The 24824-nt window shown below is 55.9% G+C and overlaps 2 protein-coding genes across 2 annotated transcripts; both read right to left on the bottom strand.

The window, feature by feature from the left end:
* Positions 1-1918: 1918 nt before the first annotated feature.
* LRPAP1 (LDL receptor related protein associated protein 1) lies at positions 1919-12958 on the bottom strand. Its single transcript, XM_077346652.1, has 8 exons — positions 12762-12958; positions 12379-12523; positions 8064-8188; positions 7527-7647; positions 5797-5955; positions 4692-4774; positions 4081-4257; positions 1919-2779 (listed from the first exon to the last, which is right to left on the bottom strand). The coding sequence occupies exons 1-8, from the start codon at positions 12912-12914 to the stop codon at positions 2714-2716; spliced, it is 1029 nt and encodes a 342-aa protein (XP_077202767.1). The 5' UTR covers positions 12915-12958; the 3' UTR covers positions 1919-2713.
* A 5155-nt stretch (positions 12959-18113) lies between these two features.
* Positions 18114-24365, bottom strand: CD72 (CD72 molecule). The gene is made up of 7 exons (XM_077346651.1): positions 24197-24365; positions 24036-24125; positions 23790-23885; positions 23298-23591; positions 22792-22958; positions 20644-20729; positions 18114-19569 (listed from the first exon to the last, which is right to left on the bottom strand). Exons 1-7 carry the CDS (start codon positions 24285-24287, stop codon positions 19425-19427), a joined length of 969 nt encoding a protein of 322 aa, XP_077202766.1. The 5' UTR covers positions 24288-24365; the 3' UTR covers positions 18114-19424.
* Between the last annotated feature and the right edge of the window lie 459 nt (positions 24366-24824).

Here is a 24824-nt window from a genome sequence, read left to right as displayed (position 1 = left end):
TTATTGTTGTTTGTTGTAAGCTGCTGCTAGCTGGCAGGCCTGGGAGCAGTGGCCTAGAAATGGAAACAATAAATACAAATTTATTAAATTTCCATGCCGCCTTCCCAGTATGGTGCCAATTGCTCTTGAGTGGAGCCAGCATTCTGCAGTGTGGGCTCGAGGGACGACTGCTAAGGGTCAGCAATTTGACTGCAAGAGGAAGGAAACAGGTTGGTATGGCAGGACCTGTTGGAGGACCATTTAGCCCAGGACTAATCCATTCTTCCCTGCTCCCCCCCCCCCCCCGCCAGTTTACAAGGCAGAAGCCACAATGGTGGAAGCATGCATGCAGAGAAGGCCACCAAGGACTCTGCCCCCCACTTCCATGCGGGCACCTACAGCTGTCAAGGGCAAGCCTGAAGGGGAAGAGGTGCCCCACTCCCCCCCCCCCCCCCGAGAGGCAGAGGTCATGAGGATTTTATCGGTGACAGCCAAGTGGGCATCTGGGAATTATTAGCTCCCTAGTGGGGCCTTGTAAGGTTAGAGGGTTATGAATTTTGTAAATAAATCAGTCAGCAGTGGGTGTATGACAGAATGATACGGGAAGTCGCTTTTCAAAAAAGGGACCCTGCAGGACTGTGAGCTGCAGCACTGCCCACGAGGGGCTTTGTCTGTTTGCTGCCCCTGTTCTTGTGCTTTTCCTGCATTGTTTTCCGCCCGCACACTGCCGTGTCCTGCAGTGCTTAGCCTGCCATGCCTAATGCTTCATGCGTGGTCTCGTATATCTGGAATCCTAATCCTATTACACTGCATTGGTTATTAGAGGGCTCGTATTGATCGCATCAGGACTTACACGAGGTAATCCGCCCAAGTCTCAGGGAGGAAAGCAAACCGTAATCGGGGGGGGGGGGGATGAAGTAGCTATCCCACCATTTATCTCTCTTGGTCAGCATCCCTGTCACCTTAGAAACCAGGTACCTTTGGCACCTGACAGCAACCTGAGCACCCCCCTGCCCAATTATGTTGTTCCTTCAGAAACCTCCCAAGAGGAATCTGAGCAGCCAAACAGTCCCTGGAGAAACATGAGCCCCGGGAGCAATGTCGGGTGTGTGTGTGTGTGTGTGTGTGTGTCACCAGGGAAGAAGCAGGGCTATCCTACCCTCCAGCCACTGGCCACGGGAGCCATCCAGGCAACCCGAAACATCCCCCCACATCAGCAAGAAGCAAGAGAGCTCAGTCAAATGGAATCAACAGGGCCCCTACTCCCCCCAGATGGATGCTTGGCCCCTCTGTAGCTGGGCATTGAGGACTGTCCCAGCACAGTGGTTTGCTCAACAGGCACACCTGTCCCTGTCTCTGCCCCTCCCCCTCCCCCCAAGCTTCCAGAGTTACCAGATGTGTGGCAGGGGAGGAACTTTCCCCAGTCTCTGCTAGCTGGTACCTGCAGACGGGATCAGCCACTTTGCCTGCCACCATGTTTGGGAGTCTTGAAGGTGCTGCTGGAGTCTCCCCCCCCCCCCCCACACACACACACACCTGTCCATCTTCAGGGCACCCAGCCCACACAGACCAGCAGCAGCAGTGAGGAGAGAGGCAGGGAAGGCCTGTTCTGCCAATGGGGAATTCAGTTTCACTCTAACCCATAGCCTTCAAACAGATACTTCAGCGGGAAGCCGCTTTGTTTTACTGCTGTGTAAGCTTTGTTTTTAGTAGAGTCCCAAATGATTTGATTAATTTAGAAGAGGTCCCTGCTGCCGCTGCAGCAGTTTACTTCAGCTGGCTGATTATAAAACCAGACCAAAACCCCACCCAAAACCCCATTAATCCCCAAGCCAGCAGGCAGGAGCAGCATAATAAAAGCCCTCCACAGAACATCAGCTGGGCTCTTGCCAGGCTGTGTTGGACGAGAGGTCTGTATGGCTGGAAAGGAGACCACGCGTATCCATTGGTCATTTATTTGAGGAGACAGAACAGAAAGAACAGTGCTCTAGTCCTGCCACCCTGTGCCTGCTCCAGGACCCCCCCTCTCTTCCTCTTCTTGACAAACGCTCACTCGCCTGGTTCCCGTGAGGGGCACTCAGATTGGAGCCCTGGCCACTAGGAGTCAAAGGACACTCCAAAGCAGCAGCAGCAGCAGCAGCAGCAGCTCCTCCTCCTATAAGACTGGGGGGGGGGGGGGGTCAAAAGCCCCAGGGGCCAGAGGGAGAAGCAGCCATGATCTTATGGACCACAATGGGAAACCTGATCAGCTTCCGAGGGCTGTCTCTGCTCTTGGGGACTGGGGAGGCGCCTGACCCCCTCCAGTTGCAGGTGCCCCCAAAGAGCGCCATAGAAGGACGCAGCACAGCCGCACCTCTTGTTCTGGGCTGAACGGAGGGGGGGCTCACTTCCCAGCAGAAGGAGGAAGCCAGAAATCCCCCTGCCCTCCCCCCCACCATTACAGCCAGTGTCTAATTCCTGAGCCCCCCCCCCCTCCTTGGGGGGGGGAACTCTTCCCCTCAAGGGCTTGTGGTGCTTGAGGCAACACACTAGACTACCCAGCAAGGTGAAAATGAGAGTAACATCCAAGGCGGACCATTTTCAAGTGAATCAAGAATGTGATCAAAATACACGCGGCGGGGGGGGGGGGGCGGGGGGGGGCTCCTCCTCCCCACAGCCAGGTGGACCCAGAGTGTGCAGCTGTTCCACAAGGCACAAACTCTGCCAGGCCTTCTTGCCTCGGGCAGACAGAGCTTCAGAGTTCGTTGTGCTGCAGCCCGCGGGAGATTCGGCTTGACAGGTCCTGCAGGTGCTTCTTGACCTGAAGAAGAGAAAGGGCTGCTGGACACCCTCAGCAAAGGGAGCTCCCCGACTCCCACCCCCACGCAGCAGGAACAGAGCGCTCTGAGGCATGGGGGGAGCAGGGAGGAGGAGGGGGGGGGCGTGGCAGGTACCACAAGAGGCTCCACTGCTGGGCTCCACCAGCAGGGGCCACAGAGGGCGACAGCTGCTTAGCAAGAGCTCACTACCTGGGTAGGGAGAACAGCAGAATACTGGGAGCGCCCTGCTGGTCCAAACCAGTGAAGGCCCATCTAGTCCAACCTTGTGTCCTGGCAAGGGGAAGCAGAGGCTGGCTGGCTGGCTGGCTGGCTGGCTCTGAATGGGGAGGTCCCCCTCTGTCGCCCTGGCAAGGGGCCCCTGCCAGACCTGCCCGCCCTGAATCCGTCTAATCCCATTGTAAGCCTTTCCATGCCTGTGACCATCACTCCAGCCTCTGGCAGCCTACTCCACCTTTGAACCCCTCTCTGGGTAAAGTCCTATTCCCTTTTGTCCATCCTGAGCTCCACTGCACACGCCCTAGAGAAAAGGTTCTCTTGGTCAGCTTTCTCCACCTCCTGCAGCATTCTATCTGCCACAGCCCGCCCTCCTTCTCGCGGAAAGGGCTTCAACCCCTTCACCATCTTCTCTGGACTTTTCTGCCATACCCACTTGGAGACAGTGGCCAGACAAGGCCTCGGGGACATCACCATACTGGCTGCCTTGCAATCAGGGTCCTTCCTAAGGACCATCCCGGGGAATCCGACCTAACCTTAGCTGAAGAAACCAGAGAGAGGCCTTTTTGTCCCTCTCTCAAAACCCTGGGCAGGACACCCAGGACCAACATTCTGGACTTCTTCACACAACACAAGCACTCTGCCTGCTACTGGACCCAAGGACAGGCGCCAGTTCCGAGGGCTTTCAAAACAGAGGGGTCCAGTGTGCGGAGAAGCCCCCTTGGGGCTAGGAGCTGCTTGGTCCCGTCCCCCCCCGACCAGGGGCCTTCTGGGGCACTTGCTTTGCCCCAGGAAGCACTGCCCCCCAGGACGCAGGAGGCAGGAGGCTGGCCCAGAGACTTTGGCCTAGCAAGTCTGATCCCCATTCCCCCAAGAAGAGGGCCGGGGACGGCACTTGTCAGAGTTGCTGCTCTTTGCATGATGGAATCCTCGTCCCCTGTGGGATGAGGGGGCCTGCCCACGCATGCACTTGCCCCCTTCCTCGCCTGCATGATCACCGCCCCACCAAGGCCCTCTTGTCCCACTGGAAGCCCACTCAGCAGAGGGAAGCACAAAACCTCCCGCTGACCTTGTAGCCCATCTCCTTGGTCTTTTCTTCAAGCGCAGAGTACTTCTCCTTGTTCCTGCTCAGGAGCTCCTTATCACGGGTCCCCTCCACGTGCCTCAGCTTCTCCTGGGAGACCTCCAGTTGCTTCTGGTAGTGATGGTGCTTCTCCACCTTGGCCTCAAAGTGCTTCAGCTCCTCCTGTGAAGAGCAGATCGGTCCATGACTGAGGCTGTCCTCCTTTCTAGCCTGCATCCTCAGCGCCCCAGGAGGCCACACAGCACTGACCACATGCTGCAAGGAGGCCCAAGCAGCCCACAGAGCTAGAAAGGCTTGGTGGGGGGGGGGGAGAGGGGGGTGCTGCATGGCCATCAAAGAGGATGCTACTCAGGCCTGGAGGTTGGGGGTGGGGAGAGATCCAGTCCACACCAAGTCTGCAGCAGCAGCAGGCTGTTGGGGAGGCCTTCCCGACCCAGGGCCCTCAGAGAAGGGAGGGAGGGAGGGGAGCACCACTTCTAGGCTCTCTGCACTTGGCAGCAGGGGGGGGGAGGGAGGGCAGATGAGAGACCGGAAGAGCCCTTCTCCACCCACCTCCCCCCCATTGTCCAGCCCAACAGTGGGACAGGCCAACTCACTCGAAGCGATTCAAGCTCTTGCTCTGTAAAATTGCCAAGCTTTGCCATGTCCCACAAGTCGATCACTCGAGGCTCTTCGAATTCTGGAGGGACACAGCAAATGTGCACTTCACAACCACCATTAAGCCCCGCTTCCCTCCACTGAGGCAGGCAGGAGCCCCTGTCCCCGGGCCCTGGGAGCTCAGCAACCATCTTGATCCAAGCGGCCGCCTAGAAGAGCCACAGAGAGCCTGGAGGGGAAGGCCACAGCATGGGCTTGGCAACCTCCTCGGCTACTGGAGCCTGCCTCACTCCCAGCACCGGCTGAGGCACCGTTCAGCAGAGGGACAGGACTGTGGTGTGCCCAATTTCTCTGGGACTATTTTGTTTAAATCAGAGCTAAAGGAATGTTTGTAAGACTCTCCTTTTCATAAACCTTTTATAAATCTGAAGGCTGGCAGCACTTCCCTGAGCCACGCAGTGCCCCCCCCCCACCCCGATTCACTCTCCAGACGGGGAACCCCAGGAAAGGGAGGGAGGCTGATGGAGGCTGTTCCTCCAAGGGGCTTCCCCTGCAGTGAACCGGCCCTGTTGCAGCACGGCAGAGTGCTGGGGGCTGTAGGGGGAGAAACTTCACAAGGGAGCCTAGCTGCCTACGGGGATGCAGACGGGACAGGGTCTGGCATGGAGGCTGGGCCTCGGTGGCAGAGAAGGGAAGCCGAGAACTCCCTGGCCCAAGATACTGGCCAGTGGTGGCAGCGAAGCCCTACAGAGAACGAGACAAGACCCCTCCAGGAGTTGGCAACCCTGAGGAGTGGGCGAGGAGAAGCACCGCTGGAAGAGTGGAAGCAGGTCTTTTCTGAGGACTCGCCCGCTTCCCTGGCATACCACCTGCTGGCCACATCCTGCACACCTCCCATTTCCACAGAAAACTCCCTAGAAGCCAGCTGGGACCAGACGAGGCACAGCCTCTGGGATACGGACATCTTGGCTCCCGTGACCATGGCCAGGGTCACAGGGGCCCACAGACTCCTAAAACTGAAGGTGAAGAGGGCAGCTGCAGAAGGGTCGACCCAGGACCCCTCAATGTGGATGCAGCCAAGAAGGGAGCGCCACACACACGTACCACTGGAGGCATCATAGCCCTGGTGACTGACTCTGCGCAGACGCTCAAAGCCCTGGTTGATGCTCTGCATCTGGTCCTTCAGCTCCCGGTGCTTCTGATGCAGCAGCCCCTCCTTCAGCGCCTCCTCTTCCAAGGGGCTGATCACATTCTTAGAGATATCTGCAACGACCAAAGTTAGCAAGTGACTCAGCCCCGCTGCATTCACACGAGGGGACTGCCCCAGGGGCCACCCAGGGTCCTGGCTTCTCCCCACAGGGCACGCTGTGGCCACAGGGAACACCCCTTCCAGCCCAAAAGGCATGCCCATCAGACAGGCATGCTGCATTTTAACTTACAGCTGGGGGAGATGAAACTCTAAGGTATGGCCTCCAAGCATCACCCTGACATCCTCTTTCTTACTGAATAAAATCAGAGCCCAGCAGGGGCACCTTTAAGACCAACAAAGATTTATTCAAGGCGTGAGCTTTCGAGTGCAAGCACTCTTCGTCAGACTAAGAACTCTCACGCCTTGAATAAATCTTTGTTGGTCTTAAAGGTGTTACTGGACTCTGATTTTATTGTGTTACTTCAGACCAACACAGCTACTCATTTGAATCTTTCCTACCAAGGCTTTTAACTGGACTTTTATCCTCTCCCGCTGCATTTTTATGGCCTAAGCAACTGCCATTTTAAGACTGGTGCTGAGATTTCTTTTGTGCTGGCTTGGTGTGTGTGTGTGATGAACTTGCTTAAAGAAAAAAAAACACTAACCAATTTAAGCAGGTCTCTGGAAAGCTGGCATCAGGGGGAGATGGGGAGGGGAGAAGGAGCTGCCGGCCCAGCCAGCCAGTGGGGGGGGGCATCCTGCCCCTCTCCCACCCACGTGGACTGGGCTGGCACAGGAAAGGGATGAGGGCATCACTGCAGACTGGATTTCCAGGAGGCTGGCAGGACCGGGAACGGGTTAGAAAGCCACACCCAGAGTGGTGGCAGTGGGTCCGCAGGTGTCTACACTAAGAGAATAACGGACAAGGAGGCAAAAGGGCAGGATCTCCGCCAACTGCGCTCATCAACAAACGATCTATTGGCCCATCCTGCTCTTAATGGAGACATTTACATTTTTATTTTACTTATTACATTTTGATTTTTATGTGTCCCTCTGCAATTCAATCTCAAGTGAATACAAACAAATCAAAATTGCTGGTTTTTCTTATTTATCTCTGGGACCTGTTAACCATTTTCATTGTGTTGTATGTTAATTTATTCTCAGACTCTACCTATAAGTTTGAATCTGAGGAAGTGTGCCTGCACACGAAAGCTCATCCCTTCATGGGATGCTTGTGCGTTTTACACCCTGCAACTCCTTGGCTCTAGCCTGCTGCTGGCCCCTCTCCTGAGATGCTGCCACAGACCTTGGTTTGCTAGCTAATTTAGTATGCAAATGCAAATTATCTTTCAACAAGTCAATAAAATTGAGTTCCACAAAAAGGTTGCACAGGAAATTCCTCTCAGAAGACAAGCCCTCGAGGTGGGGAGGAGCTGTGTTGGAGCAGGCAGCGGCAATACTGACGCCAGGCAGTGGCAGTAAAGACAGCAGGTTCTCCATGCAGCTGCACCTCTCCCCCTCCCACTGAGCCATGGGGCAGCTTTCTGCTCAGGAAGACATTGCCCCGCATACCCAGAGAGAGGTAGTCCCTGCCTGGAGGCCTTGGTTGCCCCTGCCTGCCTCCCTGGCCCTCCAGCGCCATCACCTTCTGTCCGACTCACGGTCTCCAGCAAGAGGTTGTACTCATGAACCTTCTCCTTGTGGTGCTTGAATTCCCTCCACAGCTTCTCCAGCTCCTCCTTGGAGAACTTGCTGGAGGTCTTGGCCTGGAAAGGAGACCCAGAGGTGACGGGGAACAGCCCCTGCCCCAAGACTAACAATGGGGAACCAGCCCCGGCCTCCCTCCACTCTCCACCTTAGAGCTGGGCAGAAGGAAGTCCGTGTCTGGGAAGAGACCAACCAGAACATGGGATGCACAGGTCTGACTTGAATAATGAACAGCCAATTGCCCCCTCCCACATCAGGACTTCCAGGACACCCACCAGGAACACTCTGCCGAAGTTTCTGCCTTGGCCTATGGCACTGGGGAGTATCATGAAGGCAAAAGCAGCTTCCCAGCCCGTGCTGAACAGAAGCAAAGGACAGCTGTTGGTGTGCAGATGTAGCCGACGACGGGAATTCAAACCGAGAACACAGCAGACAGCCATTATGGAGAGAGGGTTCCCCGAGGACTCCCACCCACCTTGTTCCACAGCTTCTCCAGTCGGGGGTCATCCAGCACGTCATTTTCTAGGCCACCTGTGATGTAGTTTGTGGCCCCAAGCTGAGCATCCTTCTTTCCGTCCAGGCCATATTTAGCCATAATTACTGCAGAGGGAACACAAGCAGGAGAAAGCTATGTGCCATGGCCCTCAACTCGGCTTCCAGAACTTCCCTCAGTCGCAAACATGCCAGAAGATATAGAGTTCAATGAGATCTGAACATGGTGGAAAAGCAGGCAAATGAGAACAAGATGCAACTCAATACAGAGAAGTGCAGAGTTCTCCATGTGGGTCACAGAAATGGGATATACACTTCTGGGTAGCAGTGTGTGTGAACGTGATCTTAGCTAAATAAGAGCGGACAATGTGATGCAGCAATAAAGAGGAACACAGTCTTGGGCTGTGTCAAGAGAAGCATCGTATCAACATTTCAAGATGTCCTAGTCTCACTGAATACTGCATCGGTCAGACCACACCCGAAGTCCCGAGTGCAGTTCTGGAGGCCTCACTTCAAAAGGGATGTGGACAAAATGGAGATGGAACAGAGGAGAGCGGTGAGGATGATCTGGGGCCTGGGGACCAAATCCTATGAGAAAAGGCTGAGGGACTTGGGAGTTGAACAGGGGACATGAGTTGCTCTCTGTAAACATTTCTAAGGTTATCACTTGGAACAGGACAGGGAGAGGTTTCTCTTGGGTCTGGAGAATAGGACCCACAGTAATGGGTTGAAACTACGTGTAAAATGGTACCAGCTAGAGATTGGGGGTGGGGGGGGATTCAGTCAGAGTAGTTCAGCCTTGGAATGGGCTGCCTCAGGAGGTGGGGAGCTCCCCTCACTGGCCGTCTTCAAGCAGCAGCTGGACAGAGAGTTCTCCTGGGTGCTTGAGGCTGATCCTGCACTGAGCAGGGGGTGGGAGGAGATGGCCTGCATGGCCCTTCCCAATCTAGTATCCTATGAGTCTAGTTCAGCAGTGGGATGGGCTGCCTGAGGAGATGGGGAGCTCCCCCTCACTGGCGGTCTTCAAGCAGTGGCTGGACAGATCCTTCTCCTGGATGCTTGAGGCTGATCCTGCACTGAGCAGGGAGTGGGACTGGATGGCCTGCATGGCCCCTTCCCACTCTAGGATTCTAGGAGTCTAGTTCAGCAGTGGAAGGGGCTGCCTAAGGAGGTGGGGAGCTCCCCCTCACTGGCCGTCTTCAAGCAGCGTCTGGACAGATCCTTCTCCTGGATGCTTTAGGCGGATCCTGCACTGAGCAGGGGGTGGGAGTAGATGGCCTGCATGGCCCCTTCCCACTCTAGGATCCTAGGAGTCTAGTTCAGCAGTGGAAGGGGCTGCCTAAGGAGGTGGGGAGCTCCCTGGTGGTCTTCAGGCAGTGGCTGGACAGATCCTTCTCTGGATGCTTTAGGTGGATCCTGCATTGCGCTTCTATGAAAGCTTGAGTCCACTACATCTTTCGGAGCAACACTTGAAAGCCCATGCCAGAAATAAAGCTTGGCTTCTCTTAAATGTTCTGCTGGAGTCAATCTTTGTTCTGCTGATCTGGCCATACTGCGCCCTGCTTCTGAGACCTTATTTATTTATAATTATTTATAGTTAGGTTCTCTCATATGGGCTCAAGGCACAGAGTGAGTCAGCACCATCAATGAAATGGGACCACTAGTAACCGGCACATTGGAGGGTATTAGGAGCCAGGAGCTGCTAGAAAGATAAGGAACAGAGCTTTGGCATCAACATGACACATTAATTGGCACATTATTATTATTATTATTCGATTTCTATACGAGGCTTGCTGTAGCCTCGCGGCGGCCTCGCACCAGCTTACACATAAAATTCTAAAACAATAAAACCCCAATAAAATCCCCATTAAAATAACAATCAGAATGGAGACCATAATCTCTCGTAATCCCTCCTTGTTGAGGGTGGGGCACTCAATCTATTCTAATGTAATGAGAGCCGAGCCGAGATGAATTTGGGAACCAATTGGAAAACCCCTCCCCCGGGACTCTGCCCCGGCCTCAACTGTATGCCTAGCGGAAGAGCTCCGTCTTGCAGGCCCTGCGGAAAGCTGGTAACTCCGGCAGGGCCCTTAGCTCTTCCGGGAGCTCATTCCACCAGTTTGGGGCCAGGACCGAAAAGGCCCTGGCTCTGGTTGAGGCCAGGCGTATGTCACAGGGGCCCGGAACCACCAGTAGGTTTGCACCTGCAGAGCAAAGGGCCCTGTGGGGGGCATAAGCATGAAAGCGGTCCCGCAGGTAGAATCATAGAATCATAGAATCATAGAGTTGGAAGGGGCCATACAGGCCATCTAGTCCAACCCCCTGCTCAACGCAGGATTAGCCCTAAGCATCCTAAAGCATCCAAGAAAAGTGTGTGTCCAACCTTTGTTTGAAGACTGCCAGTGAGGGGGAGCTCACCACCTCCTTAGGCAGCCTATTCCACTGCTGAACTACTCTGGCTGTGAAAAACTTTTTCCTGATATCTAGGTAGACAGGACCCAGGCCGCGTATGGCCTTAAAGGTTAATACCAATACCTTGAACCTGACCCGGAAACAGACAGGTAACCAGTGCAGTTGATGAAGCACCAGCTGGATATGGACCCTCCAAGATGTCCCTGAGGACCCTCGCAACCGCATTTTGTACCAGCTATAACTTCCGGATCAAGGACAAGGGTAGGCTGGCGTAGAGCGAGTTATAGTAGTCTAATCTGGAAGTGACCGTTGCATGGATCACAGTGGCCAGGTGTTCTGAAGGCAGGTAGGGCGCTAGTAGCCGGGCTTGGCGAAGGTGGACAAAAGCCATCCTGGCTACCTTTGTGACCTGAGCCTCCATTGAAAGGGAAGCATCATAAGTCACCCCCAAATTCCTGGCAATTGGTGCAGGTGTTAATTGTAGCCCATCCAGGCATGGGAGGCATGCTTCCTGGTCCTGCCCTCTTCTCCCCAGCCACAGGACCTCCGTCTTGAAGGTTTGAGTTTCAGACGACTCTGCCTGAGCCATCCAGCCACTGCTTCCAAACAACTGGCAAATGTATCGGGGGGGGGGGGGGGAGTCCGTCCGGCTGTCCATTATGAGGTAGAGCTGGGTGTCATCTGCATATTGGTGACATCCCAGCCCGTAGCCAGTTTGGTGTAGTGGTTAGGAGTGCAGACTTCTAATCTGGCATGCCGGGTTCGATTCTGCCCTCCCCCACATGCAGCCAGCTGGGTGATCTTGGGATCCCCACGGCACTGATAAAACTGTTCTGACCAAGCAGTGATATCAGGGCTCTCTCAGCCTCACCCACCCCACAGGGTGTCTGTTGTGGGGAGAGGAAAGAGAAGGAGAATGTCAGCCGCTCTGAGCCTCCTTCGGGTAAAGAAAAGCGGCATATAAGAAACAATTCTTCTTCTTCAGTAATATCAGGGCTCTCTCAGCCTCCCCTCCCTCACAGGATGTCTGTTGTGGGGAGAGGAATGGGAAGACGACTGTAAGCTGCTTTGAGCCTCCTTCGGGTAGGGAAAAGCGGCATCTAAGAACCAACTCTTCTTCTTCTTCAGTAATATCAGGGCTCCCTCAGCCTCCCCTCCCTCACAGGGTGTCTGTTGTGGGGAGAGGAAAGGGAAGGCGACTGCAAGCTGCTTTGAGCCTCCTTCGGGTAGGGAAAAGCGGCATCTAAGAACCAACTCTTCTTCTTCTTCTAACCCTGGACCAGCTGCACTAGAGGGTGACGCCCGGTCCAGGCTGAGTCCTGGAGTCCTTACAGTTGGCCTCCTGTTTTGCAGGGCTTTTAAGGGGGGTCAATAGAAGACGTGGGGGAAGAGATTTGGGGCTTGCTGTTTTATCTTTGGTTTTAGCTGAGGAACAAGCTTGGTGTAGTGGTTAAGGGTGGCGGCCTCTAATCTGGAGAGGTGCATTGGATACCCCACTCCCGCCTCCCGTGCAGCCAGCTGAATAAAGTTAGGCATGTCATAGTCCTAACAGTATTGTTTACACAACAGTTCTCTCACAGCTCTCACGGCTTCAACTACCTCACAGGGAGTCTGTTGTGGTGAGAGGAATGGAGGCAACTGTAAGCCGCTTTGAGCCCCCTTCGGGTAGTGAAAAGTGGGGTATGAAAAAACCAGCTCTTCTTCTTAACTATTACTGCAAGCTACCTTGCAGCAAGAGAAAAAGGGGGATCTAAGTGTGTGAGTACAACTGGCTCCTGCGATGTCTGCCGAAGTTCCTCCTCTGCCCCTCGGGGTTGCGGGGTCTTTCTTGAGGCCGAGGCAGCAGCCCGAGCCGCGGCCGTCAGTGGGCATTGCTGGCTCCCTACCGTGCAGGTTGCGCCTGAGCCTGGCTTCCCTCTCCCCGTCTGGGTCCAGCCCTTCCGCCTTCAGCTTCTTCCAGCTCAGCTCCTCCTTCTCGTGGATCTTGAGGTCGCTGTGCAGCTCGGCCAGTTTCACCGCCGAGAGATGGAGCTGCGGGGCAGAGGAAAGGCCGCGTGAGGAAAGGCCGGTGGCATCCAGCCCCCGTTCCCCCCCCCCCGAGCTCCTCTGCGGGAGGCTCCCTCGCGGGACTGGCGCCAGACAGGCGGGGGAGGGGGGGATGCCGGCCCAGGGGCTCCCCCCCCCCGGGCAGTGAGTGGCCTCTTGCCCCCCGCTGGACCGCGGCCCGAGGGTCAGCAGGGACAGGAGCGCTCCCCCCCCCCCTCCTCACCCTCCCGGCCTTGCGCCAGAGCTGCTCGAGGCGGGCCACGCGGAAGTCGGCGGCGGCGGGGGGGGCCTCGTTGGCCTCGCGCGAGGAGCGGCCCCCGGCGGGCGGGGCGGCGAGGAGGAGGGCGAGGGCGAGGGCGAGCGACCCCGGCCCCATCGCGCCCGGAAATGCGTCACGGCCCCGCCCCCGCCGCGGAGGCTTCTGGGAAGGGCGCTGGTGCCCTCCGGGCGGGGCTCCCCCCTCCCTTACCCGCGCCCTCCAGGCCGCCCGGGAGGGCCCTCGAAGGCAGCCGCGCCGAGGCAGCCCCAGCCCCGGGGAGGGGCCCAGGCGTCCCCCCCCCTCCTCCTCCTCGCCGCCGCCCCCCCCCCCCAGCGGAAGGCCCCCTCCAGGGCAGGGCAGGGCCCGCCTCCTGGGGCGCAGATTCCCCGCGGCGCGGCAGGACTCAGTGGCCGGCAAACGCCAAGGCAGCGCGGGGCGCCGGAGGACGCAGCCCCCCCCCCCGCGCCCCCATGCAGCCTCGCCAGCCCCAGCCCCAGCCCCTGCTCTGGAAAGCGGCGGCGGCGCCTGGGGGCCACGGGGGCCTCTTCTGCGGCTGGCCCGGAACCCAGGCTGGAATCTGCCCTTTCGCTCCGGCTCCTCAGGAGGGGCGCCGCCTTGGGATTCCCCTTGGCTCTCCGCGGCTCGGGTGGATGTCCCGTGTCTCCATACGGTGGTTCCTCTATAGGCGGCCTCGGAAGAGGCGGCACGGAAATATATTCAAGATATAAACAAACAGATGCTTTCCACTGCAGATATGCTCTCCTTCACTAGAATTTCCTGACAGGTAAGCCCTTTCCTCACATACAGTGCCACTCCTCCACCTCTTCGATCTATTCTGTTTTTTCTGAACAGTTCATATCCATCCACCATTACATTCCAGTCATGAGAATCATTCCACCAAGTTTCTGTGATGCCTACTAGATCATACCTTTCCATCAGCATGAGAAGTTCCAGCTCTTCCTTTTTATTGCCCATGCTTTGGGCGTTAGTATAAAGACATATGAATCCTTTTACTTTTGGTTCCCTATGAGCTGGCCTTGCCGGTTGGGCTGCCTCCGATAGTTTTCCTTCCATACACTCCCTATGTTGATCATCTCCTTCCCCTAGTGGCTTTAGTTTAAAGCTCTCCTGATGAATCTCCCCAGGTTCCTGCCAAACACATTCTTCCCCAGTTTCGATAAGTGCAGTCCATCAGGTGCTAGTAGGCCTTCCTCAAGAAAGCCTATCCCATGGTCCCAGAAACCAAATCTCTCCTGCCGGCACCAACTACGCAGCCAGTGATTCACCTCCATTATCTTCCTCTCCCGACGCATTCCTCTTCCCTTGACAGGCAAGATTGAAGAGAATACCACTTGTGCCCCCATTTGCTTGAGCTTCCTCCCTAGATATTGATAGTCTGTTTTAATAGGAGCGATGGTATTCAGGGACATGTCATTTGTTCCCATAAATGGGTAGCGATCCATAGATTTGAGGAGTTTGGGCAGGCATTCTGAAATGTCTTTAATTTTCGCCCCTGGCAAGCAACACACATCTCGGGTTAGGGGGTCGGGCCCAGCCACATGGCGATCCATTCCTCTTAGCAGGGAGTCTCCAATTACCAGAACTCTCCCTTTTTTTTTTTCCTCAACACCATTTCCTTCTATCCTTGTGGCCTCTTCCCTTTGTCTTAGACTTTGTTTTGGGACCTCTTCCCTTGTTGACCCTTGCACCTCCTCGGCAAGGGGCTGAAATCTATTCTAGAGCTCCAAAGGCCCTGAGAACCGTCTCGCTCTACTCCTTTGAGTCTTTTTCCTGTCTGCAGAGGCTCCATAATGAGGTCAATCCCCTTATCCTCTTCAGGACTGGTTGTATCCTCTTTATTCAGAGTTGCACAGCTCCTGTCTATGAACTCCTCCCCTTTCTTAATTTGGGTCTGGGTAATAATCCTCTCTTCTAAGGCCCTAATCCTTTCCTTCAAAAGTCTTACCACCTTACATTTGGGGCAGATGTAGTCCATCTTGTCTTCAGGGAGGAAGGCAGTCATGTCACACTCACTGCAGATGATGGGATGAGTGTCCTGGAGGTCCATCGTAACTTCTAGGCAGTGCAACTACTAGGAAAACATAATCTACAGATTCTAATTGCTAGGCTAGGAACCCCAGGCTAAGAGCCACAGGCCAAGATCTCTGGTGAGGAGCAGCCCTTTTCAATCCTCCCAGCAATCACCTCACTCAGCACCACAATAGCCTCACCTGGTCATAGAATCATAGAGTTGGAAGGGGCCATGCAGGCCATCTAGTCCAACCCCCTGCTCAACGCAGGATCAGCCCAAAGCAGCAGCAGCTCTCCCCAGCATCTCTCTCCACGTGCTCCCAGCTGTCTGAGCTCGCCTGAACCTCCCCCCCCCCCAAGAACCTGTACACCTGAGCCATGGACCTGTTCGAACTGTTATGGATTAGACCAGGGGTAGTCAAACTGCGGCCCTCCAGATGCCCATGGACTACAATTCCCAGAAGCCCCTGCCATCGAACGCTGGCAGGGGCTTCTGGGAATTGTAGTCCATGGACATCTGGAGGGCCACAGTTTGACTACCCCTGGATTAGACTATTACCTTCAGTTATGGTTGCTGTTGTTATTGTTGCAGTCCACTCAAATGTTACGAAGAAACAAAGATCCATGTATTGCATGTGTTCCATGTGAATCGCCCTGAGCCTCAGGGGAGGATGGGATACAAATATAAAAAACAAATAAAATGACAAAGAAGACTCTAAGAGGCTCCCTTTATGGCACATCCAAGAAACAGGCAAGTATTTTTAAAAAATTTAGTAAATGTGCACAAGAACAAAGTTAATTCTAGCAGCGAATGAAAACAGAACAAATATTTAATGTGTCTGTCTAGCTCTTTATACTCACAAGCGAACGTTACAAGGTTGAGTTGCACAGTCCATAGAGCATAAGCAGAGTTTCAAAGGGTCAGACCCACAGAATCCAAATGGAACAGCCTTCCAGCAAAACAAGTGGTCAAGACAAAAGTATAAGGTGGATAAGAAAGCAATACACAAAATAGACTATTAGAAAATCCCACCTAGGGCTCAAGATTATAACCAATCGGTTTCTTATGACAATCCATATTGGGGCCAATGATATACTGGATATTAGGATGGCATCAGGTAAAACGGCCAATCAGGCCATCAAAAAAGATGACTTCATGGTCTCGACACACTAATTGGCAAACAGCTAGAAAAGAATGCTTATTTTCAAGTGCTCCAAGCAGGCCTAGCTACTGACTCCAAGGCTGCAGGGGCACAGAAGCCTCAAAGCCAATTTAATCTACAGCTAGATTCATTAGATTAGCTAATTAGATTTAATCTACAGCGCATCATTTTACAGAAAGATCAGTTTGAGGCCTACCAAGGGTTGCAGGCCTGAATCAGAGTTTGAAGCAGCAAAGTTAAGCAGCTTAGCCACAGTTCCACCACACCATGTTGGCAGAGTGACCATCACAGTGGGGTTGCATTACAGTCCAGGAAAACCCAGAGAAATATGGGTGAAGTCTGCAGCACACATCCCTTCCTTACTCATGTTTGCCCCTCTAGTCTCCTGCTCTTTGATGCCACACCACCCTTTCTGCCTGGTTGCCCCAAATGCCCAGCTTCTGCTGTTAGAAGAGCTGTGATAGGCCCCCTCTCCTCCCCAGAGTCCTGGATCTGTCTGTAGGTGCCTAACCCCGCCTTCCTGGGACGAATGCTGATGTGGACTGGGGAGTTCAGTGTTGGATTATTTGCTGCCCTCCAGCTGGGATGCAGGTACGTGGTTGGATTGAGCTGACAGGAGCAGAGTCATGTTGTTGAACCTTCCCCTTGTCCAAGCAGTTGGCAAAAGGTTTAACTGTGCTTGCATAAAGCAGCGCCTGAGCACCGGATTATGTAATGTGTGGAAGTATGCAGGAAGGGCTCTTGGCCTGTGGCTCTTAGCCTGGGGTTCTTGGCTGAGTAATTAGAATCAGTAGATTATATTTCCCTAGTACTTGCACTGCCTAGAACTTACAATGGACCTCCAAGACACTCATCCCATCATCTGCAGTGAGTGTGACATGATTGCCTTCCAGAAGACAAGATGGACTACATCTGCCCCAAGTGTAAGTTGGTAAGACTTTTGGAGGAAAGGATTAGGGGATTAGAAGACAGCATTATTACTCTGACCCAAAGTAAGAAAGGGGAGGAGTTCATAGACCACAGCCGTGCAACTCGGAATAAAGAGGATACAACCAGTCCTGAAGAGGATAAGGAGATTGACCTCACTACGGAGCCTCTGCAGACAGTTCGGAAAAAGACTCAACGGCGTAGACCGCGACGGTTCTCGGGGCCTTTGGAGCTCCAGAATAGATTTCAGGCCCTTGCAGAGGAGGTGCAAGGGTCAACAAGGGAAGAGGTCCCAAAACAAAGTCTAAGACAAAGGGAAGAGGCCACGGGGATAGAAGGAAATGGAGTTGAGAAGAAAAAAAAAAGGAGAGTACTGGTAATTGGGGACTCCCTGCTAAGAGGAATGGATCGCCATGTGGCTGGGCCCGACCCCCTATCCCGAGAGGTTTGTTGCTTGCCAGGGGCGAAAATTAAAGACGTTTCAGAACGGCTACCCAAACTCCTCAAATCTACGGATCGCTACCCATTTGTGATGGTCCATGGGGGAACGAATGATATGTCCCTGAATACCATCGCTCCTATTAAAAAAGACTATCAAGATCTGGGGAGGAAGCTCAAGCAAATGGGGGCACAAGTGGTATTCTCTTCAATCTTGCCTGTCAAGGGAAGAGGAATGCGTCGGGAGAGGAAGATAATGGAGGTGAATCACTGGCTGCGTAGTTGGTGCCGGCAGGAGAGATTTGGTTTCTGGGACCATGGCAATCCATTCCTCTTAGCAGGGAGTCTCCAATTACCAGTACTCTCCTTTTTTTTTTCTTCTCAACTCCATTTCCTTCTGTCCCTGTGGCCTCTTCCCTTTGTCTTAGAGTTTGTTTTGGGACCTCTTCCCTTGTTGACCCTTGCACCTCCTCTGCAAGGGCCTGAAATCTATTCTGGAGCTCCAAAGGCCCCGAGAACTGTCTCGCCCTTCGCTGTTCAGTCTTTTTCCGAACTGCCTGCAGAGGCTCCCTATTGTGGTCAATCTCCTTGTCCTCTTCAGGACTGGTTGTATTCTCTTTATTCCATGTTGCAGAGCTCTGGACTATGAACTCCTCCCCTTTCTTACTTTGGGTCAGAGTAATAATTCTGTTTTCTAGTGCCCTAATCTTTTCCTCCAAAAGTCTTACCAGCTTACACTTGGGGCAGCTGTTGTCCATCTTGTCTTCTGGGAGGAAGGCAATCATGTCACACTCACTGCAGATGATGGGATGAGTGTCCTGGAGGTCCATTGTAATGTCTAGGCAGTGGAAGTACTAGGGAAATATAATCTACTGATATAATCTACTGATTCTAATTGCTCGGCCAAGAGCCCTTTGTCTCTCGCCCTTCGGCTCGCGCCTCTGGTGAGGAGTAGCCCTTTTTAATCCTCCCAACAATTACCCAGCAATCACCTCACCCAGGCAGAACAATAGCCTCACCTGGTCAGCAGCAACTCTCCCCAGTAGCTCTCTCCACGTGCTCTCAGTTGTCTGAGCTCTCATTATAATTGTATAACCAATAAACAATACAACGTTGCAACATACAAACAGGTCCAGAGTGTATAGGTGGTGTCCTGAGGGGGGGTGGGGAGCAGGGTCCCTTTGGTCGCTGTTGGTTATATATATCTGGTCTCAACAGAATGCCTGGCGGAAGAGCTCCTCCTTGCAGGCCTACCCCCTTTTCCTCTCATCATTGTAGTTTGAAGAGCTACAAAGCAGCTAACCGTCCTCGAAGTGCGCACAACCGGAAGTCTCATACTCCATGCAGGTCTCTTAAGGATGTCAGCTAAAGTCCACAGAATCTCACCTGCTGTGGGACACGCCCTCCACATACAGAGGCCGTCTACCGTACGCCGACTATTGGTGCTTCTGGGCCAATAGCAGGGGAATGTCCTGCTTGGTAGTCCTTCAGGCCATCTGCTTGGCCACTGCACTAGGTGGGCCACTGGTCTGGTCCACAGAAGTCTTCACGTGCTCTTAGACCTGCTGATTGCATCAGCCAAATGGCTGCCTCAATTGTCCTCCAGCCATTGCAGGGAGGAGCTGTGCTGTTGGCACTGCTATGTATGCAGAAGGTCCCGGGTTCAATCGCCGATGGAGTCTCCAGTCCAAAGGGCCAGGCAGCAGGTGATGAGAGAGACCTTTCTCTGGAGAGCAGCTGCCAGTCAGAGCAGACAAGGCAGGCCTGGATGTACCAAGATTGCAGAGGGGCTCTGACTCACTGGAAGACCCTCTGCTTGGCAGGCAGAAGGTCCCCGGTTCAACCCCCAGCAGCATCTCCAGTCCAAAGGGCCAGGCAGGAGGGGATGAGAGAGACCTGGAGAGCCCCAGCCAGTTGGAGCAGACAAGACTGGCCTGGGTGGTCTGATTTAACCTGAGGCAGCTTCATGAGTGCTCCCATCCTGGAGCTGTTATATGCAGCCGGAGCGACTGCAGGGATAACAGGTCATCAGATCTCTCAAAAATAGTCCCAGTTTCAACTTCAGGACTTATATGGGCATCTCAGGAAAAGGTCTGGCCACCGTCTCACAAACATATTGCAAAGGGTTTGAATCACTGTTCTCTTTTGTCAGGATTCCTTGGCTCACTTTTGCATAATAATGATGATAATAATAATAACCAGGTTCCAAGGTGCTGCAAAGAAAATAAAAACATCATGAAGCACAAACATTTGGGGTGGGGGAGAGGAGGCTATCAGCTGTCTGAGCAGCTGCAACTCCTGCCACTTGGCTTGCTGGGTAAATGCCCAGGCAAGGGGTGGGTCAGTGTGGATGACCCACCAGACAAGGGGTGGGTCAGCCCTGCCCACAGGGCAGGCCACCCTACAAAGCTCCCCAAGGGATCTCAAGCCTTGGGTTCCCACTCCCTGCAGCCCTGGAGAAGAGCCACACCCCCACCCCAGCGCCCCCCATCAGCTGTGGCTCTGAGACCTCCGCCTGCCGGCATCAGCTCCTCTTCCCTTGATACACCCCTTTTCTCCCCAAACTGGGGGCCAAAAGAGCCAGCAAGGCCTCCTCCAGCTCAAGCTGACAACTACCTTGGGAGGGAAGGCCTGAGGTGGGCGGCGGGGGGGGGGTTAGCTTTGGCCTTGATCTGGTACCTCACTAGGGTTCCCACCCTGCCTTCCTTTGCTATGGGGGGGGGATGTCTTCCTGCAGGCAGCTGGGGGGGGAGCATTAGTGTGGGTGCAGTCACTCTTGTTTGGCACAATATGAGCCCTACCCTGCCTGAGAGCCCAGCCCATGTGTGGGTGGTCTTCAATCTGGATGAGTGGCAGGACTCCAGGACTAAGGAGAACAGCTACTGACCATGGCAGCTACCTGCTGGGCAACAGAGAACTTGATTGAACACCCATCCGGCAGGAGGGCAGCTGCTGCCCGCTTTCCATGGGGTTGGGACCATGTGTTGGCAGAGTCTTCATGGGGTGATCGTGGGGGCACTGACCAGGCCCCACTCCATCATGGGGAATCTGGACCCCATAGCAATCTGGACCCCATAGCAATCACTACGCTCTCTGCACCTTGACAAAGGTGGGGGTGGTCTGTCCTTGCGCTTGGGCCACCGGCTTGAACATGTCATGACAAGGGATGGGACAGGGCCAGAGGGTCCCCTCTAGCCCCAAAGAAGGGTGGAGGAACCGGGTGACTCCATCCACCCAGAACAAATCCCATTGGTGGGAAGGAAATGGCTGAGCTCGCCAAGGCTTACCCAGTGAAACGTGACCCATCAATCCAACACCACTGCCGGTCCATCTTTCTCAGTCCAACCCAGAACTCGTCAGACTGCAGACGATTCTAGGACAAACGTGAAAACAAAGAACTGGGTGAACCACACCCTGGGGGGTTCCTGGCACAAAGCAGGTCACCTGCATTGACCCCTGGGGGGTTCCGGCCACTCATTGGAGACGCACAGCCTGCCTTCTTCCAGGAGGGATGCAGCAACCAAGGAGGGTGCTCTGACTAAGGAGGTGGGTGCTCCCCCTCACTGGGGGTCTTCAAGCAGCGGCTGGACAGATCCTCCTCCTGGGTGCTTGAGGCAGATCCTGCCCTGAGCAGGGAGTGGGACTAGATGGCCTGCATGGCCCCTTCCCACTCTAGGATTCTGTGAGTCTAGTTCAGCAGTGGAAGGGGCTGCCTAAGGAGGTGGGGAGCTCCCCCTCACTGGGGGTCTTCAAGCAGCGGCTGGACAGATCCTTCTCCTGGATGCTTGAGGCTGATCCTTCACTGAGCAGGGGGTGGGACTAGATGGCCTGCATGGCCCCTTCCCACTCTAGGGGCTGCCTCAGGAGGTGGGGAGCTCCCACAGATCCTTCTCCTGGACAGATCCTTCTCCTGGATGCTGGAGGCTGATCCTGCATTGAGCAGGGGGTGGGACTAGATGGCCTCCTTGGCCCCTTCCCACTCTAGGATTCCAGGAGTCTAGTTCAGCAGTGGAAGGGGCTGCCTCAGGAGGTGAGGGCTCCCCCTCACTGGGGGTCTTCAAGCAGTGGCTGGACAGATCCTCCTCCTGGGTGCTTGAAGCTGATCCTGCCCTGAGCAGGGGGTGGGACTAGATGGCCTTTGTGGCCCCTTCCCACTCAGGGATTCTAGGAGTCTAGTTCAGCAGTGGAAGGGGCTGCCTAAGGAGGTGGGGAACTCCCCCTCACTGGCTGTCTTCAAGCAGCGTCAGGACAGATCCTTCTCCTGGATGCTGGAGGCTGATCCTGCCCTGAGCAGGGGGTGGGACTAGATGGCCTGCATGGCCCCTTCCCACTCTAGGATTCTAGGAGTCTAGTTCAGTAGTGGAAAGGGCTGCCTAAGGAGGTGGGGAGCTCCCCCTCAATGGGGGGTCTTCAATCAGCGGCTGGACAGATCCTTCTCCTGGATGCTTGAGGCTGATCCTGCACTGAGCAGGGGGTGGGACTAGATGGCCTGCATGGCCCCTTCCCACTTTAGGATTCTAGGAGTCTAGTTCAGCAGTGGAAGGGGCTGCCTCAGGGGGTGGGGAACTCCCCCTCACTGGCGGTCTTCAAGGAGCGGCTGGACATATCCTTCTCCTGGATGCTTGAGGCTGATCCTGCACTGAGCAGGGGGTGGGACTAGATGGCCTGCATGGCCCCTTCCCACTCTAGGTTCTGGGTGGATGGAGTCACCCGGTTCCTCCACCCTTCTTTGGATCTGATCCTGCATTGAGCAGGGGGTGGACTAGATGGCCTGTGTAGCCCCTTTCAATCATGAGATTTGATGCATCTATGACTCCCGGGCATCTCATAAGAGCTCCTAGCAGATGGCCAGGGGCCTCCTAGCGCTTGCCTTTGCCTTGTGACTGGGCGTGGAGGATGTTCTAGCTGTGGCCAGGCCAGCCTCCCTCTCGGGCAGCCGCTTCCCTCAGGTGCCCAGGGTGCTCAGAATGCCCTTTCATGGTGTGAGGGGTGGGGTGGGCAGGATGCAGGCTGCTCTCCCCCAGGAAGGCCCCCCCAGGGGTATGGGCTCCAGCGCAGATGAGCCTTTGGCCTGTCCTCAGCTCCCCTTTCATGGCCAGTGATGCCCATTGGCTGGAGGGGAAAGCTCAATTCCAGCCCCCCCCCCCCCCCGGTTTCTACGATGTGACTGGGAAAACCATTTCTGCTCTCCCCTATGGTGCTGCTGGAGAAGAAGCAGGGAGCACCCCCCCTTCCCCCCCCTGTCAGTCCCCAGGTGGGCCTGGGGCCATCCCCTGCTCCCTCAGCAGAGAGGGACTTCCTGGACCCCTCTCTGGCCCCACCAACCTCCATTCCTGGGGGTCAGGAGAGCACCAGGGCCAGTGCATGGGGCCCAGTGAGGGTGTGTGGGAGTGGGCCCCCCTCTCCTTTGGAACGGCATCCCCATTCCCCCTCACCGGTGTGGCTAAGGCCTCCTGGATGGTGTGTGCGTCCCAGGGCTTCAGAACCAGGAGCTGAGCCTGCCGATTCTCGCAATCTCGCCTGGCCCCTTCCCAAGTCGTCCTCTTGCTTGACACCCACAAGCACTTCCATCGGAAGGGAGTCCACCCCTGGGGGCAGCAGCCTGTGAAGGAGACTCATGCCAGGCAGGGGCACAGCTGACCCCAGGACTAGAGGCATGCTCTTCACCTTGGGTGGCCCCTCAGGCCCAGGGAGGCAAGCGTCCTGCTTCCGTGCAGGACGTGGGGGGGGGGAGGCTCCACAGAGCGGACCTTCCCCATCCTTGCTTGTGAAGACGCCCCCCCGCCCCCCCCCCCGTGGCTACGAGGGTGCCTGTCCCTTCTGTTGGCGGGTCAGATGACTGAGGGGGGGGGGTGAGATGGGCAGGCAAGAATCCCAGAGGATCCCTTTCCATGGGGGACCTGGCCCAGCCCAGCTTGAGCCCCAACCCCAAGGGACTTACCCGTCCGCTGGCAGGATCGGGCCTCCTCCAGCTCCCGGACTGCCTGGGACTTCTCCTCCTGCAGACTGGCCAGACCCCTCTGGACCTGCTCCAGCTCCTGCCTCGTGCTGTTCCCCACCTGCCAGCTCAGCTGGAGGGCCAGGCTGGTGGCGCTGAGCTCTGCTTGGGCCCGGGACAGCTCTGCCAGGGAGTGCGTCAGGTTCTGCTCCTGGCTGCCCAGCCTCAGTGCCAAGGCTCCGCTCTCTGCCGTGTGCCTCTGTGATGCCCGCCGCAGCTGCCCTGAGACCTGCCAGTCTGCCGAGGAAGGGCACCGGTGGGCGAGGGGCAGGCAGGGGCGGGGGTGCCCTTCCTTGAGATGGGGAGGACTCCTGCTTGGGGGGGGAGGACCCCTCGGAATACAGATGGTGGGTGTCCCCTTGCACGGGGGGGGGGGGGGGCAGGGGAGGCGGACCCAGAAGGCGGGGTGGGGCCGGGGGAGCAGGGGCTACTTACAGCGGACGCCGAGTCCCAGGCAGGTGGCCAGGAGGAAGAGGCAGGCGACCAGCAGGGCCAGCGGGACCCCCGGCCAGAGTCGCCGCCGGACGTCCCCTGCAAAGGGAGAGAGGGAGAGATCCACGGGGGGAGGGGGTCGTCGGGGGTCCTGCGCGGACGCCTCCCCTCCGCGCCTTCCCGGCCTAGCCCAGCCCAACCTGGTTCTTTCGCCCTGCCTCCGCCTCCCTCCCTCCCGCCCTCACTCACCGGGGGACGCCGTCGGGTCGGGGCTGCGGGGCTGGCGGTTCGGGGCGGCCGGGACGTTCTCGTAGGTGAGCTCGCCGTCGTCGCCGGCCTCTGCAAGAGGAGGAGGGGTCAGCGGGCCGGCAAGGGGAGGGGGCGGGATAGGACGGGACGGGACGGCCTACCTCCACACGCGTCGCCGGGAGGCGGCCGGCTCTTCTCCGGGGGGGCGCTCTTGGCGAAGCGCAGGTCCGCGTAGGTCACCACCTCGGCCATGCCGCACCCAGCCCAGCCCAGCCCCGGCAGCCGTCGGGGCTCCGGAAACGTGCGTTTCCCCGCCCGGACGAAAGCAGAAGTTGGAGCTCCGAAGTTAAAGCCTCGCTCGGGCCCGCCCCCGTCTAAGTCCCTTGGGATGCCGCCCTGCGGCCGGGCCTGTTGGAGGATGCCGCCCCCTCAGCGTGCCGTCGGTCCCTAGGCACCGCTCAGGTTTCCGATTCATAGAATCATAGAATCATAGAATCATAGAGTTGGAAGGGGCCATACAGGCCATCTAGTCCAACCCCCTGCTCAACGCAGGATTAGCCCTAAGCATCCTAAAGCATCCAAGAAAAGTGTGTATCCAACCTTTGCTTGAAGACTTCCAGTGAGGGGGAGCTCACCACCTCCTTAGGCAGCCTATTCCACTGCTGAACTACTCTGACTGGGAAATTTTCCCCCTGATATCTAGCCTATATCGTTATACTTGAAGTTTAAACCCATTACTGCGTGTCCTCTCCTCTGCAGCCAGCAGAAACAGCATCCTGCCCTCCTCCA

This window comes from Paroedura picta, chromosome 7 (genome assembly GCF_049243985.1).
Source record: "Paroedura picta isolate Pp20150507F chromosome 7, Ppicta_v3.0, whole genome shotgun sequence".
Lineage (NCBI taxonomy): Eukaryota > Metazoa > Chordata > Lepidosauria > Squamata > Gekkonidae > Paroedura > Paroedura picta.
Note: the sequence above shows the minus strand (reverse complement) of the source record. Positions and strands in the feature narration are given on the sequence as shown.

Bases quoted from the DNA above. Each gene is read 5' to 3' on its own strand.
- LRPAP1 (XM_077346652.1), bottom strand. From the start codon at position 12,914: ATGGGGCCGGGGTCGCTCGCCCTCGCCCTCGCCCTCCTCCTCGCCGCC. The intron at 7,648-8,063 runs GTGGGTGGGAGT...TCTCCTTTCCAG, and splicing joins TGGAGAAGCTGTGGAACAAG to GCCAAGACCTCCAGCAAGTT. The intron at 2,780-4,080 runs GTCAGCGGGAGG...TCTCTTCTTCAG, and splicing joins CCAAGGAGATGGGCTACAAG to GTCAAGAAGCACCTGCAGGA.
- CD72 (XM_077346651.1), bottom strand. From the start codon at position 24,287: ATGGCCGAGGTGGTGACCTACGCGGACCTGCGCTTCGCCAAGAGCGCC. The intron at 23,886-24,035 runs GTGAGTGAGGGC...CTCCCTTTGCAG, and splicing joins CGACCCGACGGCGTCCCCCG to GGGACGTCCGGCGGCGACTC. The intron at 19,570-20,643 runs GTAAGCCTTGGC...TTTTCTTTGCAG, and splicing joins GATGGGTCACGTTTCACTGG to CACCTTGGAACCTGGTTATT.